General features: G+C 40.3%; 1 protein-coding gene across 4 annotated transcripts in view; it reads left to right on the plus strand.

The window, feature by feature from the left end:
* Positions 1-14,943, plus strand: part of pitpnm2 (phosphatidylinositol transfer protein membrane associated 2) — a 55,727-nt gene that overhangs the window by 18,085 nt on the left and 22,699 nt on the right. For all 4 annotated transcript variants that reach the window (XM_023343003.1, XM_014469085.2, XM_023343004.1 and 1 more), the window contains exons 2-7: positions 3,944-4,196; positions 9,782-9,996; positions 10,451-10,572; positions 11,761-11,994; positions 12,086-12,418; positions 14,838-14,933. In XM_023343003.1, coding sequence (XP_023198771.1) covers positions 4,119-4,196; positions 9,782-9,996; positions 10,451-10,572; positions 11,761-11,994; positions 12,086-12,418; positions 14,838-14,933 — 1,078 coding nt within the window. In that variant the 5' untranslated portion in view covers positions 3,944-4,118. The remainder of the gene's footprint in view (positions 1-3,943; positions 4,197-9,781; positions 9,997-10,450; positions 10,573-11,760; positions 11,995-12,085; positions 12,419-14,837; positions 14,934-14,943) is intronic.

Here is a 14,943-nt window from a genome sequence, read left to right on the forward strand (position 1 = left end):
CGAACGTCAGGCACTCTGCTTACGTATGCTTGGATTATTGTGACTGAGCTATTTTTAAGCTGTGTGTGTGAGTGCCTTTTTTTTCTGGGTCAAGCATGGTGCCAGTCCTCTCCGGAGGATGCTGGTGGATAGACCAGCGCACATCCAGTGCTGTGCACAGCATCGGTGTTGAACTCCAAAGTAAGAGTGGGAAAGTAAATAGGTTCACATCCGAAAGAGCAAAGGCTGTTTAAAGACAACTTAGTGCAAAGAGGAGAATTAACTATATCCTGAGATGGTTTTAATCTGAACAACATCAGTAAAAGAAACTTAAAAAACTGTAAGTGTTTAAATACAGCTATTTAAAAAGCTAAAGGTAAAAGGTAGTTTTTTTTTTTGTCCGTTCTGTTTTGTTGCTTCCATTAGTTTACAAAACTGAGCCCAGACTTGGATTATATAATAATAAAAACGTATTTTATTGATCCAGTAAGAAAATACTTCATATATTTATAAGTACATCAAATTGAATCTTGTTTAGTCTAACTAAAAACTGTTCATATTATGGCTCTCTACCCAGAGCGCCATCCTGTTTTGAGTCTGCATTTGCACTTGCACTTTAATCTGGGTTTTTTTTCTTATTTTTAGGGATTCTTGTTGCACTCTTGTCTCACAGCAAATGTCTTAATCATTCAGCTGTGGGTTGGAGCCTTTCTGTGTGTGGTTTGCATGTTCTCATGTCACATGTGAGGGTTTTTTCCAGGCACTTCTGTTTACTCCAACAGTCACCGTGCACTTCTTTATGGTTCTAAGTCACTCCCAGGTGTGTCTGTGTTCGTCTGGTTGTTTGTCCCGGTGTGTCTCCTTGTCTGTGATGGACTGGTCATCTGTCTCAGCTTTCCTCCACCCAATAATAAACAAATAAATGTTTTATTAGAAAGATCATGTCGTGGTTTTAAGTTGGTTTTTTGGATTTATTGTTTCTGTTCAGGTCTAACCAAAAGTGAGCCTTCAATGAATAATTAAAGGCTCACTTTAACTGAACTGCTTCAGCATCTCTACAAATCAGTGGACTTTACTAGAACCCCAGATGTTTTCTGGTGGACAGATCGAGACCAGATTTGCTTTTATTCCTATTTTTATTCTTCTAAATTCCTAGTGTCACTTCCTTTTAGGCGGCTGCCTGTCATTGACTAGAACTGGGGCTTCCTGTGGCCAGGCTCTGGCACACTAGACGTCAGTAGCAGCATTTCGTTTGACATTTTCCATTGAGTGATGTGCAAATGTGTTCATCTTGCCTCTGAATACAAATATGCACAGGATTTGTTGACACATTTTTAAGTTTCATGTGAAGATTGAAGTGTTGACCTTCCTCTCCTAAGCTTGGTTCCCATTTCTGAAGACCTTTCTGACTGTTAGGCTTTTCTTCAGGGCCTCCACAGCTAGCCTAGTTTTCTCCAAGTGTTTCCCAAGAGTGCAGTTATTTTCAGCAAAGCATGGCATTCTGCTCCGATTTTCCTGCTGCATTGTTCCTGCATGTAAACCAAAGAGGTCTCCACATGAAAAATGCATACAGTAGAACAAAATGTTAATGCTCCTTTCACCAGATCGCTGTGGAGAAATTGTCATGCTTTTATTGCTGTGGTACATGAGCTTGTTAGCTCGCTCATGTTGTTTTCAGTGAGGTGTTGCAGGAGCTATCAGTCAATAGGAGGAGGAACAGGAATATTGGTTACACCAGGAGCTGCTCTTTGCTTGCTGGGTAAGTGACGCACTGGGAATATTAGTGTAATTAGAGTGATTACACCGAATGGCTAAGCTCCAGAGCTTTGTCCAGCTGCTGCCAAAGGTCAGATATTAGTTAAGATTGTGGTCATTCAAGCCTGTGTTGTCAAATTTTCCCACTGAAATGTAAGCTGTGACATGATATTTACTTCAACTTTCATTGTATGGAAGTTCTGGTTAATTTTCGTTTATTTTCAGCTTGACCATAGTCATAGTTTTTGCTCTTTTGAGTGACTCCTGGAGCTCTTCTGTTTAATGCATTATGTACATCTTAATAAATTAGAATCTAATTTATTTTAGTAATTAGTTTATAGAAAAGGCATTATGTATTTTCCATGCACATGCAATGCAATTTGATGTTTCGAAATGGGCTTCTGTCTGTTTTAAGAAGCTCCTATTTTTCCAAACATTCCACCTTCAGCACATCATCACAACGATGCTCCTCCATTGCGCCATTTACAACTGTTCTTAAGAGTGTTGGACTGAGAAATATTTTGTAATATGAGGTCTGGAGATGTGCTGTTCCACCAGATGTTTGCTAATTGCTGCTGCCACTAGTCTGGTGGAGCTGAGCCTGGATACTGCAGCTCAAAAAAGACAATTTGACATAACACCCCCTGCTTTAAAAAACACATACTTGCATATTAAAGGATGTGAACAAAGTGATATATTTAAAGCATTTTTCACATACTTTTGATAATTTATAATGAAAAACCACAAATTCAGTTTCTCAGAAAATGTGATATTTACATAAGACCAATAAAAAATATTTTCTAATGCAATAATATGAAAAAATAGGAACCTTGAGCAGCTTGGATTCTGTCTGTCTCCACTTTTCAATCCGACTCTTGGGCAGTTCTCGCCATAAAAAAAGTCCAAAAGAGAGCTGAGAAAAATCCAAGTCCACTTTCTCTTTAGCCCAGATGTTCCTGATGTTTCAGGTTCAGGACTTGTTTGGACTGAGGAATGCCACAGAGTGCCATGCCCTATACTCTGCTGTGTGGCTCTCGACTTCAGCTACACTCCTCACTCAACCAGCTTCTATAAAAGTGACTTTTTCAGGCTTCCCCTCCTTTTGAAGAGTGTTGGTGTGTCGTCTTGACACATGTTGACTCAGCAGTCCTCCTCTTGATTATACTATAACATGTCAGTGTTAAAAAGCCCATTTTAATTACGTTTATGCTACATTCTGGTTTTTCATGAGCAAAATTTTGGATTTCATTAGTTGTATTAATCAAAAATAGCAGAAATACCTGCTTCCAATATTTCAATCTGCATAATGAATCTACGTACGAGTCTCATTTTCTGAAGAAATTGCTGAAATAACTTTGTGATGAAATCCAAACTTCTATTTCTAAGTTGGAGAATATAAAAGGTGACTGTGGCCTGGCCTGTTTTTCCTGCCAGTAGCTTCACCTTTATGAGCTAAAAAAGTGTGTCCTTGTACGAGCATTATTCATTTGGTCGCCACCGTTCCTTCCTCTGATGGGTATCGCTCTTTTTGCATCAACTCCTCTTCAGTTGATCTGTTGCCTTGGCTGACATTTAGGAGGCTTCACTGAGATAAACTTATGTACACTACGACTCTGCACAGATACGGCCTTTATTTGTACTAACTTAGCTTAGGAGAGTTGGTATTTCTGCACTGGTTAAAACAGACTTCTGCAACTCACGCCACCCACATGCTGCACATGTATAGCCCACACCTACCTCTATCTCCCCAGTGGTTGGAAAGCAAAGCTTTGTGTAACTCGGATGGAGCTATTTGTGAAACCTTGGTTGTGCAAAGTTATGTAAAGTTCCTCACTAAACTAATCCCTCGGTTGCCGAGTGAGGTACTCCATGTGACGATGCCGGAGCGATGGGGTGGACTGGGCAGTGGCCGCTGATTTTATCCAGGTAACGGCAGTGTTTAGAGATGCGATGCCTCAGATGCTAGAGCTTCCCGCCAATGCCAAGGCTTGGACCAAACAGGCAGTAACTATACCTGTTCCTCTCTCCTCTTCTTCACCATTTGTGCTTTTGAAATGTTTTTTTTCTTGTTTGCAGCTTTCTTCTTTAATTTATTTCAAGTATCAAGAGGCGTGTTAAGATGCAGATTGACACGATTGATTTTGAAAAGTAATGGGTTTTTTTTTCAATTTAGCTTTAAGAAATGTTTGTGTTTTCCTTCTATCTACAGGAGCTATCCATGCAGACTTCAGCCGGTGATCTGACGAGTCACATATAAGAGTAACCGGAGCCTCTCCTCTTCCCTCTCCCCATCCCTTCCCTCACCCCTCCCTCCCCCTTTCCCCGTTTCCTCGTCACTCTTCTTCCTGATTCCCCTCTTACCCCCCCCCGCTCCAAGATTCACCATGCTCATTAAGGAGTATCGCATCCCCATGCCCCTGAGTGTGGAGGAGTACCGCATTGCCCAGCTCTACATGATCCAGGTGAGGTAACAGCACAACACATGGCCCACCTAATTTTCACCTACACACTCACACCAACCAACCACCAGACGTGAGAAAGTAGGAAAAAAAGAAAATGGTGAGCCAAGTGAAGCAAATGAGGACAAGATAAGCCAGCAGGGGAAATTTTTCAACAGCTCACACGATTACAGAATGATTGGTCACAAGTTGTGTGATGCAGAAAGAGTAGAAGAACAAAGAGTGCTTTTAGGCTGATAGATTATCCAATTGAACCTCCTAAACTGGCTGGTTTTAATTGACATAGACTGCATGTTTGTGCATGGGGGTGGCTGTTACCTACCAGACATGGCTGTGATTCAGACTGACATGGATGACCAGATTTTCAGTGTAAAGTTGCAGCGCTTTGCTAAAGTATTCACACCCCCTAAATTCTAAAATTAAAATTTTGTCAACCACAGAAATCATTGAGATTTTATCTGCTAAATGAGCACTAAGTAGTGTGCATCTGTTTTCTGGAAGAAAGCTTGAAGATATTTTTCATGCATATGCGTTTCTATTTACCCCACTTTACTCTGATACCCCTAAGTAAAATCCATCACAGCCCATTTGTCTTCAGTAGTCATTTACCTCAGTAAATGGGTTTGTAACTTAGTTTCACTACAAACACAGCTTTTCCATAAAGACCTCAGAGTTTTGTTAGAAAACAAACAGCATCATAAAGATCAGAGTGGACAGGTCAGGAGTAAAGTTATGTAGTTAGGTTAGAAAACAATATTCCAAGCTGCTAAAGTATCACAGATGCCTGATCCACCCATCATCCAAGAATGTAAATAACTGGAGCATGAAAGAAATAAAGAAGGAGTCAAGAGGCTCATTTGGAGGAGCTGCAGAGATCCAAAGCTCAGTTGGGAAAAATCTGTTGATGAGACAATGATGTAGCAAGAAGAAAGTCATTGTTAAAACCAGAGGAGCAGCCATGTTTGATGGCTCACAGCAAATATGTGGAAGAAGATCAAATGAGAACAAACTTGAACCTTTTGGCCTATATGCAAAATGCTGTATGGTGGCTCATGGTGGCGTGAGCATCATGCTTTGAAGATGCAGAAAAGTTGGTGAGAGCTGACGGTACGGTGGATGGAGCTAAATACAGATAAGTCCTAAAAGAAAACCGGCGAGTGACTTTAAAAGATTTGAGACTGTATTGAAGGTTTACCGATGATGACCCTGAACTTACGGCCAGAGCTACAATGGTACGATTTAGATCAGGTGTTAGGATGGCCTAATCAAAGACCAGACCTAAATTTTATGTTGCATAAAACTCAAAGTAGTAATTGCAGGGAAAATGGATCTGTATAAACTATTGAGTAGAAGTGCAGAATAAAGATCTATTTCACAATATGGACTCCTTTTTGTTGGTGTATTAAATAAAGTCCCAATAAAAGACACAGAGAGGTTGTAAAATTCCTCTCTGGGGTTGTAAAATCGCAAAATGTGAAAAGGGAAAAGAAAAATTACTGTGTAAAGCTTTAGTTATTCTGCTCAAAACCTTATTTTATTATTATTGTTATTTTACTTATTATTATTCCTGTTACTTGTGCAAATAAAGCTGTACTTATTTAACCTTGGGTTATTTTACAATATGCTATTTGACCCTGCTTGTAACTCAGATTGTGATTAAAAAAGGATTTTATCTTGTTTAGAAACACTGAATGCCTACATGTAGTTGAGTTTTTTACAAGAGGCACAGCAGTCTTGACCTGGTTAGGTAATATGTATATCGTATGATGCATGACAGATACAGTCATGTTTGATCAGGCGTTGACGGTCAGAAAACTCAACAACCAGCGAAATGTTTAATGAAGGAAAATGTACAGCAGCATCAAGTGAATCAACATTAACTTCCTCCTTTAGTCAACACAAAGCAACATTTAGACTCTCGCATGAGTTTACTTAAGTGTCTTTCCACTCCGACAAACACGAGAGGGAACATTTTATATGAGCTCAAACACTAAACCCTTGTTTCTTTAGTATTTTTGTAAAAGCGTGAATGTAGTTGTGGGGTATTAATCCTGTGAAACATTTTAGTTCTGATCCACTTTGTCCCCAGACGGGCTCTCTACGGGCAACCCGACACAAACAACGTGTGAACAGATTTACGCTGAATTTCTCTTTGGAAAAGCGACTCAGACTGCGTCGGCTGGCAGTTTTACCGTGTTACATTGATGACCCATGGTTACCTTTTTCACTGACCTCACCATCTCTACACAGCTTCGCTGCTGTAAGGCTTCTGTCACCATGGCAACCGTGACATCAGCAGCATGCCGGTGGTCAGGTTTTGCTCATGAGAGAGTGAATGAAAAGAGGAAATGGTGGGTAAAAAAGACAGGGCTGCGAGGAAAGAATGGGAAGAAACGAAGAACGCTTGCCTGTCTTGCGCTGCCGTAGGTTACCAGGGCAGCAGCCACACGTAGGCCCGCCTGACGCCAATCCACTGTAGACCTCATGGATGAAGACAGGGCCTTAGGACATCTTAGCCATGTCTGCACCTCGCTCAGCACGCCCACTCCATCTCCACTTATTTCCGTTGCCCTTCTGCCACTTTCTAATTTGATAGCCAGCCGATCATTTCTTCATTGCTCTGCAGGGATTTGTAGTAATGAGCAAAGAAAATGCATCAAGACAGGATTAAATATTAGACCATTCTACTGTGGCTCATCTGTTTGCGCTGGATGTTCAGGTTTTGACTTTGCAGCTTCTGTTTGTCTTTGGAGCTCAGTGCATCTCTAACAGGAAACATGGCTCAGTAAGTCGACAGCAGTGAGAATGAACCAGGATGTGACTCCCATCCTGTCACTGCAGAGGTATCTAAACACATAGTTGTTTTTTTTGGTGGCAATTGTGTATATTCAGTCACTTTTTGAAACACAAATACCAAGACATATAGTTGTGTCTGACAAAATGTATCTTTTGACACAGAAACTTTAATTGTGTTCCCTGGCCCGATGAAATAAGAAGGTTTTCCTAGTCTTCTCTGTTCAGGCTTGCAACGCACCAGAGTTATATTCACTTTCATGTCCAAAATTGAGAAATGTCTAAAAATACAAAACTCTGATACAGGCAAGCACCAGGCAGTTGAAAACTCAGCTGAAAGTTACTGAAGCGTTGCAGTGTGTTGTACGGACCACCAACCCTGATCATCAGTCTGTAACACTTTGTTGAAAGCACTGATACAGTCTGCTCCTGTTCTGACATGCTTTGCTACTCTGATGTGTATGGACCTGGGCCATTTCTCCCTGCAACTCTGCTATCTGATTGCTTTATACATGTGAGCCATGGAGTGGTTGTGTAAAACAAAGCGATAGTGAGTGGAAGCAGCAGAAAGTCTCAATTTTCTGAACATAAACATTTTGTACTGTACTCGTTTGTTGTACTATAGTTATGCATCTGTCAAAAGGTGTTAGTGGCCTAGTGAGTGAGGCAGATCAGCATTGACCATCGCTTTTTTTTTATGTTTTGCTTTTGAACTTGCTTAATTGAGAAAACCAAAATTAACGCTTGGTTTAACACATTACAGTCACATGTCAGGACTCATCTGATTTGAAATAAGAATATAAATATGGATGAATAAATATGAGAAAAGTAAATGTGAATACGATAATGCATTGTTTGATCATAATGATCATGTTTTATTTAATTCATTTGGATCTCTCTACTGATCAGACCCATTTTAATTTTTATTAAACACAGATTTTGTTATGGCTTAAAGCCCCATCCATATTTATAATCTTTATGTGCATATGTTAGTCTGTAATTACGGTATTGAGCTCAGATAAAGTAGGCTTGGATTCAGGCAGTGGCTTTGTGTATGGCTGGTTCAACGGTACCGGGGCGTCTGTGTTTTGTCTTTCTAACTGCATCTGAGCTGTTGAGAGCAGAGCGAGTGGCTAATGAATGACCTGTCAGAGGTAATGAGGTCCAGAGTGCTGGATGCCTTCCTCCTCGCAACTGCTCCGGCAAACCGGAGAGAGCTTCCTCACTGTTATCAAGCAAATGGACTGAAAAATAGAACCACTTTTGCAAGGAGATTTGGAGAAAAGAGGCAGACTTTGGATCTTTGACATTTATGATCCCTGAGTCGCTTTTTTTCCTCCTCTACTGTCGTCAGAATTTGGACTCTGCTCAGCTGTTCAGATTTCCCGTTTCACTGATTTCCCAACGATCCTTGCTCTGCCCGTGCCTCACATTCTTCTCCGAACCGCTTTGATTGTGAAACTTTGTCTCGCCTAGCTGCAACTCTGAGCAACTGCACCTCATGTCTCCACCCAGCTCCACCGCTCTGCACCTGGAATGTAAATATGGGAAAGGTGTGGTTTTATACACCTGCTTTTAGGCTTCCTCATTTGCAATTCAGAGGATGCATAGCGCTCAGGAAGCTATTAATTGTGGAGTGCGTTGTCAGACTAGTCACTGTAATAACTGACTCAGCCCATCTGTGATGAAATAATACAGCATGTAGGTTGTTGTTCCAGATATTTTTATGTGTTTCTACTTGTAGCAGAGTGAAACTACACTATCTGTTTTAATGTGTACAAATCAAACACTCATTACTCCTTTAAAACGTTTCTGAAAAAGTGAAAACTTTCTTTCCAGCAAGGGATCTCTTGTGCATATTGTAAAAATAAATGAAGTTTCTATACATTTCTCAAGATATGAGATTTATTTAGAATTGATGCAAAGATTTATAAATGAAATGTATTGTACAGTATATAGCAGTGAATGGCCCTAAACAGTACACTGTCCCTGATACCTTCTTGTTGAGTCTTGCTTTAAATTAATTGAAAGTATTTTCTAAATCGCAGGATATTGTATAAACAAATGACGGTCATTAAACAAACAGCTAACAACTCTTTATGATTTTCTGAAAACAAAATGTTAACAGGAAATAAACCTGAATAAATTTTCAAAATTGAAAAAAAAATTAAAATCAAGATTGCAAAGTAAATTTGGAATTGTTGGAACTAATGAGTACAACCATTTTAATGTTTTACTGCACTAAGATAACAAGATATCCTGTGGATATATTTATATTTAGCTATAATGTATTAATTGCAGTCACTCTGTGTTAGTTGCTCATAAATCAGATTTGTTGTGTTGTTTATTGGTGCAGACGTTATCGAGTAGCAAATATTGCACATCATGTCTTTTTTTATCTCGGCTTTAAAATCTAAAGTGTTTAGATGAATAAATTACTAACATGGTTAACATGTGGTGCTAAATGCTGCTCAACTTTTTCTGGAGTTAAATAAGATGATTCATTTAAGAACAACTTTACCATGTTCTGACAATACTCGAACTAAACGTGATGGACATGGTCATATGTTTTTAAGATCTCAGTACATCACCTGCATAGGTCCTTTGACTAGGCCCATCTAAGCTTTTTTTTTTTATGTGGTCTGGAGAAAAGGAAGTTGAAGTCGACTTAAGTTTACATTCAAGAAAGCCGCGGGGCTACCCACCTAATCACCTTTTTCAGGTCCATATAAAAAGTGTAAATGTAAACACTGTTCCAAGTCATTACAGTTCCCTTTTTTTTGCTATACTTGCAGAAAAAGAGCAGAGAAGAGAGCTGTGGTGAAGGAAGTGGGGTGGAGATCCTTGAGAATAAGCCCTACACAGATGGACCAGGTGGGGTGGGTCAGTACACCCATAAGGTCTACCACATAGGCATGCACATTCCTGGCTGGTTCCGCTCCATCCTGCCCAAAGCTGCTCTGAGGGTTGAAGAGGAGTCCTGGAATGCCTACCCTTACACCCGAACAAGGTATGTGCGCTTTCAACCATACATTCATGAGAGTGATGCCCCAAGTAATATAAATATATGTTATAAAATCTGTCTTTCTGAAGGGAGAATATAAACCTCATATTAAGCTGTCAGAATATTATCGATCACATTGTAAGAGCATCAGATTCAGTGTCCTGCAAGCTGATGATGACCCCTCATTCTCTGGGGGTCGTTGCTCCATTTATCTATTTGATAAACCGATATGTGAAGGTGCTGACAGAGGTTGACCCAAGACTGTGCTGTGGTCCTTTCTGACATATCTGTTTAACCAGCGACAGTTTTACTGCAGTGGTCTCAGACACAACAGAACATCAGAACAGCCTCGTTCACACTGAGGATGTGTTCTCACTCTTTGACTAATCCTGAGCCATTCAGCACTACATGAATGGGTTCATGTCCTTTATGATGCATTTTGTCACATAATGTCTTGCAGATACACCTGTCCGTTTGTTGAGAAGTTCTCCATCGACATTGAGACTTACTATAAGCCTGACACAGGCAACCAAGCTGATGTCTTTAACTTATCGGCAGCAGACAAGAGGCAAACAACTATTGGTGAGAACCTTGTTATGATGGAGAAGCTTAAGATTTATATGCTATATTTTCAATAACACAATGCTGTCCTGTACAGCTGAAACTTAGTTAATGTTATTTCAATATTTTATTCCAAAAAAGAGAGTCATGTAGCTTCATTACATATGAGAATATTTCTGCTGTTAATTTATGTGATTATAGCTTACAGTTCAAGAAAATCCAAAATTCAATTCATTTGGATAACCACAACTTTGAGAGGATGTAAAGTCAAACCTATTCAAAAATTTTCCTTCCACCTAACTTTGAATGAATTATGCTTGAATATAGAACAGTCAGGATGTATTGGTAATGATACAGTAAATCCTGACTGTCATGTCAGCATTCTTTGCCGTGATTTTCTAGGCCAGTGGTCTCCGAACATTTTGCACTGTGGTCCATTTCTTCTTTCTTTTATTTAATGATGCTAAATAATTTTAGTGTGAAACATTTAGTTTTTATCTGCTTCAGCAATATGTTAAAAATACATTATTTTAATATAGCAAAGTAGAGCCCTCACTTTTTACACCCCTTTTCTAGGTCCTGATTTAACAGTTTTCTATTAAAAAACCCTTATGTAATATTCACAGAAACTGAGCTTTGGTTAACCCCAATAATCAAACTTAACAGTTATAACTGCTTGAAATGTATTGCTAGAAGCAGATTATTTTCACTTTTTCAACAAATTTATAGAAAGGAATCTATATTTAAAAACATTTATGTTTTTTGAGACGGGCATATGCTGGTTTGTGCAACATTATTAATTTTAGTTTGGTCGTTTTTTCCTGTCTGAAGGTTTTTCTGTATAAGCAGTGGATGAAGCCCACTTGTGGCACTTTAGTGACACAGCATAATTTTTGTGTTTGGAAAAACCTTCCCATCACACTACAATAAAAACATAAGTGCTTGTAGAGCACACGGTGACCTAGTTCTGATGTTATTTGTAATGATTTTAGTCAGTCACTGCTTCTTATGTAACTGATGCCATTAGTCAGACTGGAAGTTGGTTATGAAAAGAATGCAAGCTAGTTTTTAAGTCTGGCTTTTGGATGTTCTGCTCCTGCCCTCCTGTGCACATTATGACATGATTACAAAACCACACTAAAGCCGTCGTAATTCCAAACAGCTGACTCCATCAGTTATTGGTGCCTGAAACCCGATTTTCTTTGGCAGACGTAATCGACATAGTGACAGATCCCATCCCTCCACATGAGTACATTTCAGAGGAGGACCCGAAGCTTTACAAGTCAGCCAAGACCCAGAGGGGGCCCCTGCAGGATGACTGGATAGAGGAGTACAACAACAACCCAGGGAAGACTCCCATCATGTGTGCCTATAAACTTTGCAAAGTGGAGTTTCGCTACTGGGGCATGCAGTCCAAGATTGAACGCTTCATTCATGATGTTGGTGAGCAGAGCTTTGGATTTCTATCACTGTTTTCTGTTTTCAGAGTCTGCAAGCCTGTTTAAACGTTGGTCTGCCTGTTGTTTCCCTTTAGGGCTCAGAAAGGTTATGGTGCATGCCCACCGGCAGGCCTGGTGCTGGCAGGATGAGTGGTATGGCCTAACCATGGACGACATCAGGCAGTTGGAGCTGGAAACCCAATTGGCCCTGGCCAGGAAGATGGCCAAGTTCCTCCATGGCGAGGAGCTCACCGAATCCTACGGAACCACAGTGTCTCCAGACAAAGAGCAGGAGGCCAAAGAGGCAATCAGCTCTATCGAGGCAGAGGAAACGGCCACCAGATCAGTAGAGACTCTGCAGCCACGAGGCGTCCTCACCAAGCAGTGGTCCACCTCATCCAGATCCTCCCGCTCATCTAAGAGAGGAGGTGAACGGCTCTTCACCTGTGGTGGCCCCCATCTTTGACACATCGGTCATTGTGTACATTCATCAATAAAACTGATCTAGAACTACAGAATCTACATGGTGCTTCAAAAAGTTATATAAAATGGTCAAGGTGCACACACATCCTTAAAAATGTTTTTAAAAGTCTCAAATTCATGTATCTAAAATTCAGGCCTTAAAATGTTGGCTACCACTAACTCACTGCTAACATGCCCTTGCTAGCTAGCCAGTTTTTTGTATCTACTATGGATACGTGAAAATTCAGATGTCTAGACAAAGTTGTGGAGACATAGATCTTAAATTCCATTCATAATGATATTAAAAAGTCTTAAATTTGAGTTGGTGAAACCTGCAGAAACCCTGGCTATACACCAACACACTTTAAGAACTGTGATCTGATGACAATTGGGTTATAGAGCAAAACAAAAATATCTGACCTTTATTATAAGAAAAAGGAACAGATTTCCCTGAATGGGATTTCCCATATTTATATAAATAAAGGTTGCAAATAACAAAGAAATAGGCAAAATAAAAATACTTACTACACCAGAGACGTTCTGGAGCTCTGCACCTATGTGTTAGTTACTTTTCACATGACCATCCCATGGGAGCTGTTTGGAGTTGCATTTGCAAAGCAGCTGCACCGTTCAGGTGGAAAAACTACTTCACGGCTGCTGCAGCTACCTCCTCTTCTCCAACTCTGACTGAATCAAGTAGGAGCCCAGAAATGTGAACCTGCTGGCAGCTCTGGTGATAAATTCTCCCTAAAACATGCTTTACAGATCTGACGTCTTTCTGGAGATAAACTGGAAGTGTGTGAGATATTAACCACCCTAGATATTAACCAACAAAGCTTTACATGATGGCATTAAAAAATATAGAATTAATAATTTAATATGAAATAATACAAAACCCACAAATTACATCAGGACCAGCTCTTACATTTACACTCTTAAGCTTGACTTGTACTCCAACTCCTATAATTATTGACAAGGGCAAGAATGTGGAGAAAGTCATAAAATATATTTTTTTATAACAGCAGCATAGTCTCACACAGTAAACCCTCTACCTACCCTCTACATTTTCTTTTACTATTTTTCTCACTGCCTGTGGTGGGTAGACGAAATTGGACTATTAGCCCGTCTTATTTTTGACAATTCAATTCAGATTAAACGTTTTTGACTGAAATAAATTTTGTTTAATTCAATTATATAGAACAAATGAACCAATGTCATCTTCACTATAAAAGATAAATAGATCGATTTTATATATTTTGTAAATATATAGTCAAATTGATCCTATAATATTAAGTCATGTAGGTAGATTCAGATTGAAGTTATAAAACAGTACGTTCAATTTCAATGCCAAACATTTTTACTTTAATTATATGCACCCTCAAAATTATGGTATCATTTACCAAAAGAGTTTTTTTTTATCATCTTCTTTAGTAAGATCTTTTGGTGATTATTTTATTTTCAGGTCATTTTCACATCCATAGCAGGGATTCCCTTAAATATGGAGGGAAACTGTTTTATCATGTTGTGGCATCTGTAACCCTTGGACCGGCTCACCATGTGAACAGTTTAATAAAACGACATATAAAAAACAAACTTTAATGTAACTGAATAACTGGATTGCAGGTGCAGCTGCTCGGGCTTTTATAGGCGGTGTTACAGTCGGATGAAGAGCAGCCTGTGTTTCCTCGTGCCCTCACCTTTGACTGACTGTCCAGCTTCAGCAGTTTCTCTCCTTCAGAGCCGTGTTATTTTTAGCATCGCCTCTGACATCACAGATCACGTGAACTAACACACCCATGTGCCGTCCGTTCTTTAAGGTTGCACTCGCTGTGTCTTTCTTGTGACTCCTGCATGCCGCGTTTCACCCCCCTATGAGCCCCATCACCACCATCGCCACCCGTGGTTCTCCATGGAGCTATTTTTAGCAGCAGTGCTGACATCACAGATCTGAGGAGGCAGACGCGAGCCCCCCTCTCCCCTCCGCTGCTGCTGCTTTGTCTGTCCTGACAGCCACAGCTGTGCCCCCCTCTCCTCCACTGCTCTAATGATACATGAGGTGTCGGTTATAGGCTTGTGACAGACAGGGCCGACTCTAAGTGTTCACCGCCCTCGGTTTTGGGTGTTTCGCCTGCACTGGGCCTCACTTTTCTCACATCACCCCTGACCACCATGCAGCCCATCTCATCTGCAGGACAGCAGCACACCACAGAGACTCTCAGCGTGTTTATGTAACACTGTGTTTGTGCCTGAGCTTGGAGGGCGTGGGCTTGTGCGACATTGCCTTGTTGAAGTGTATTTCTGTATGTGTTAAGAAAGAAAAGAGAGAGGCTGAAAAAACACATGTCCCCAATTAACAGCATCATTTTGCCTCTTGTGGTTTTACAGTGAGTCCGTCACGTCACAGCATCTCAGAGTGGAGGATGCAGAGCATAGCGCGCGATTCAGACGACAGCTCGGACGAGGAATTCTTTGATGCCCATGGTAAATTATA

This window comes from Xiphophorus maculatus, chromosome 12 (assembly GCF_002775205.1).
Source record: "Xiphophorus maculatus strain JP 163 A chromosome 12, X_maculatus-5.0-male, whole genome shotgun sequence".
NCBI lineage: Eukaryota > Metazoa > Chordata > Actinopteri > Cyprinodontiformes > Poeciliidae > Xiphophorus > Xiphophorus maculatus.